We start from the raw sequence: 3072 nt of genomic DNA on the forward strand, positions 1-3072 counted from the left end.
GCATGTATGACCACTATCTTATCTCCGAACTCGTGTGATCCTGGGCTTTATTAAGTTAAAGTCAGGCAATAAAATTTGCCTTTTATCTAAAAAAAAAAGCACAGTAGCACACCACGAGTTATTTATGTTGCTAGTCACACGGAGCACGAGAATATGCTCCGAACTCCGAAGTGGTGCCATGTACTCATATTTCTTTCCCCGAGAAGCTTTATTTATTTACATGGCGTACACGTTATGTCGATATTGCTACACGTGAGTGAAAAGTACATGCGAAGTTTCACAGTTTTTTGGCTGTTTTCCTCTACTATTTCTAGTCTCGCTGACATGAAAGAACAAATGAACCATAGCTAACTAATCAAGTAGTTAAACCAATAAGAATAGTTGTAAGATTGTAAGAAAAGGGCGAATTCTGAATCTTGCAAATTCACGCGAAGGAGGTGCGCTTGCATCGCTGCGGGCGCACCGAGAGCTTGGAGAGGAGGAAGACGCCGGCGGAGGAGGCGAGCACCGCCCCGGCGAAGCAGGCCATGTCGAGGCCGGTGACGAGCGGCACGCTCTTGAACTTCTCCAGGACGCCGGCCTGGAGCAGGAGCAGGATGGCGTGGCCGAACCTCGACTTGGCCTGCACGATGGACTGCAGCCTCGCCCCTTCCTTGAGCTTCTGGTAAATGGGCTTCTGGACGGCGCTCTGGGAGCCGTAGAACATGCCGTACATCCCCATGCCGAAGGTCAGCAGAGCGGTGCCGATCAGGAACATGTCTGAAAACAGAAGAATTCATAAGTGTGTGCTCCCAAGTTAGCAACGGTACTTACTAACTAATGTTTTGCAAAATCATCTGTTCAAATGCTGGGTTGAACGCGTACCTAGTGCTTCGATGAGCAGCTTGATGATCTCGGCTTGGTCTACTACCTGGGACATGGCACGGAACTGCAAGAGGAACGACTCCACAACAACGCCACAACCCTGCAGTTACCGACACACGAAAGATTTGATCAGTCTCTGATGCCTTGACTTCGAAGTTCGAACAATGCTTGCACTATGAAAGGTTACTTTTCATGTAGGAATTAGCTGAAGAATTAAGCTGGCCTGAATTACCTCGAGAAAGCATGGGACTGAACCGAGAAGCGATCCGGCCACACCGATGAGCGTGAACGACTGGCACCTGACGACGCCCTGATGCAGATCCAGATTAACATTACTTGTACGAGATCTGTAATAAGATGTGAGTCGGTTAGTAAATTACCTGATGGATGACGGCCTCGATGACCTTGGCCCAGCACCGCCGCGGCAGCGCCAGCCACGTCGCCCCGAGCTTCCTGAGCACCAGCCTCCTCGCGACCTCGTACGCCAGGGGCAGCAGGAGTTCTACGCTGTTGGCTTCTCCCGGCAGGCGCAGCCCGCGCCGTTTCTCCTCCACGGTGCTAGCGGTGGCTGCTCCGAAAGTGATCAGCGCCGCCCTCTGCTCGGCGGCACGGTTCATCTTGTGGCTCGCCGTCGTCTCCCAAAGGGACGGGAACTTTAGAGACGGGATGCGGCACGGCCGGCCGGTGGCGTGGCCGGAGGCCGCCGAGGACGAGGACGGGAGACGGCCGTCAGGGTGTAAGGCCTTGGCGGTGGTCGCTCTGAGCAGCCTGCCGCTACTCGCCCCTGCTGCCATTGCTGAACTCGGTGACGAGCAGTTGGTCAGCGCCCCTGGTTCTTTGAAACACCGTTGCTTGCTCGAGCTGTATGTTTATTGACCGTTGCACCTGATGTAGAGGACTTGCTGTGGAATGAGACCGTATAAATACTGGAACAGGGGCCGTGAAGGTGAGGGCAGGAACGACATGGGACATGTGTAGAAACTAGCAAGTGGGGACGAAGGTGCGCACCAAGAATGAACCGCGCGCGCCGGTGCAGGTGCGTGTGGAAGAGCGGACGATTCCAACAGCGTTTCCTGTGGCTGGCGACGGTTTGTCACGGTGCTGAACCGCACCAACGGTGTATAGGCGTCTCCGTGGTTCCTTTGACGTGTTATTCGCACTCGCGCACTTTTTCCGTGATATTTACCGCCACTACGTACAAAACTCCGAAGCATACATAGGCTACCATAAACGACAGGGGAGCTGGCTAAGAGTCGATGCATACTTGCAATTGCCAGAATAGGTCATCTCCGGGTGTCCGTGGACGCGTCTAATCATCTCACCTGGTGCCGCACCCCTCTCCTATCCTCATCTCCTTTCACTTTTTTTTTTTTGAACAGGAAAGGTCATGAAGGACCTAGGGCTTCATTTCATATGCGGTGGAGTACATTTTACATACATGCCTGAAGAAAAAAACATGAAAATTACAACCTGGCCCTTACAAATTACACTGAGGATCCTCAAATAAAACGCAGAAACGCGATCAGGTCCAACTCCTTCTTCACCGCGACGAAGCTCGCCGGAGTCAACCTCTACGCCGCCGGGGACGAGACCACTTGGGGCGCAGAGGTGGGAGTTAACTCTGACTAAGCTGGAGAGCCTCCGAATCGGCATGAACGCTTGACGGAGGTTGCTGATGCCTTGAGGACGGGAAGTCGCCGTCACACGAGGATGGAGGGGCCGCCTTTCGGCCATGAAGAACGGCGACAGTGGCGCCGTGGTAAACCTCCGATGGAGGGGCTGCCTTCCAGCCATAAGATACGGCGACAGCGGCGCCGTGCGAAGCCTCCGAGAAGAAGCCGACGAGCTTCCCTGCTTCAGATGCGGTAGCCAGCGACGACCAAACATCTTTTCCCTCACCGCCATGATGAGCAGAGAGGAGAAGGTCACCGCTGCATCGCCAGTTACCAGATCCGCGAGAGACGGCTTTATTTATGGAGATCCTCATCTCCCTCCGCCGCCACACCTCTGTCTCCGACCGCCGGAGCTCCATGAGGTCGAGGAGGAAGACGACGCGGCGCCAGATCCAGCCGATGGGATCCGCCACCTCACTCCTGGCATGCACGCTATACGCCACTAGGGACCAAAATCTAAACCTACTACTACTGCTATTTACTCCGGCGCCATCTCCTCTCCAACTCCGGCCGGCTAGCCCGGCGGAGAGGGAGG

General features: G+C 54.5%; 1 protein-coding gene across 1 annotated transcript; it reads right to left on the minus strand.

Annotated features, from left to right (window-relative positions):
• Window positions 1-236: 236 nt before the first annotated feature.
• Window positions 237-1710, minus strand: LOC124700531. Its single transcript, XM_047232642.1, has 4 exons — window positions 1245-1710; window positions 1097-1174; window positions 865-964; window positions 237-759 (listed from the first exon to the last, which is right to left on the minus strand). Exons 1-4 carry the CDS (start codon window positions 1656-1658, stop codon window positions 425-427), a joined length of 927 nt encoding a protein of 308 aa, XP_047088598.1. The 5' UTR covers window positions 1659-1710; the 3' UTR covers window positions 237-424.
• Between the last annotated feature and the right edge of the window lie 1362 nt (window positions 1711-3072).

The sequence above is a fragment of the Lolium rigidum genome, chromosome 3 (assembly GCF_022539505.1).
Source record: "Lolium rigidum isolate FL_2022 chromosome 3, APGP_CSIRO_Lrig_0.1, whole genome shotgun sequence".
Taxonomy (NCBI): domain Eukaryota; kingdom Viridiplantae; phylum Streptophyta; class Magnoliopsida; order Poales; family Poaceae; genus Lolium; species Lolium rigidum.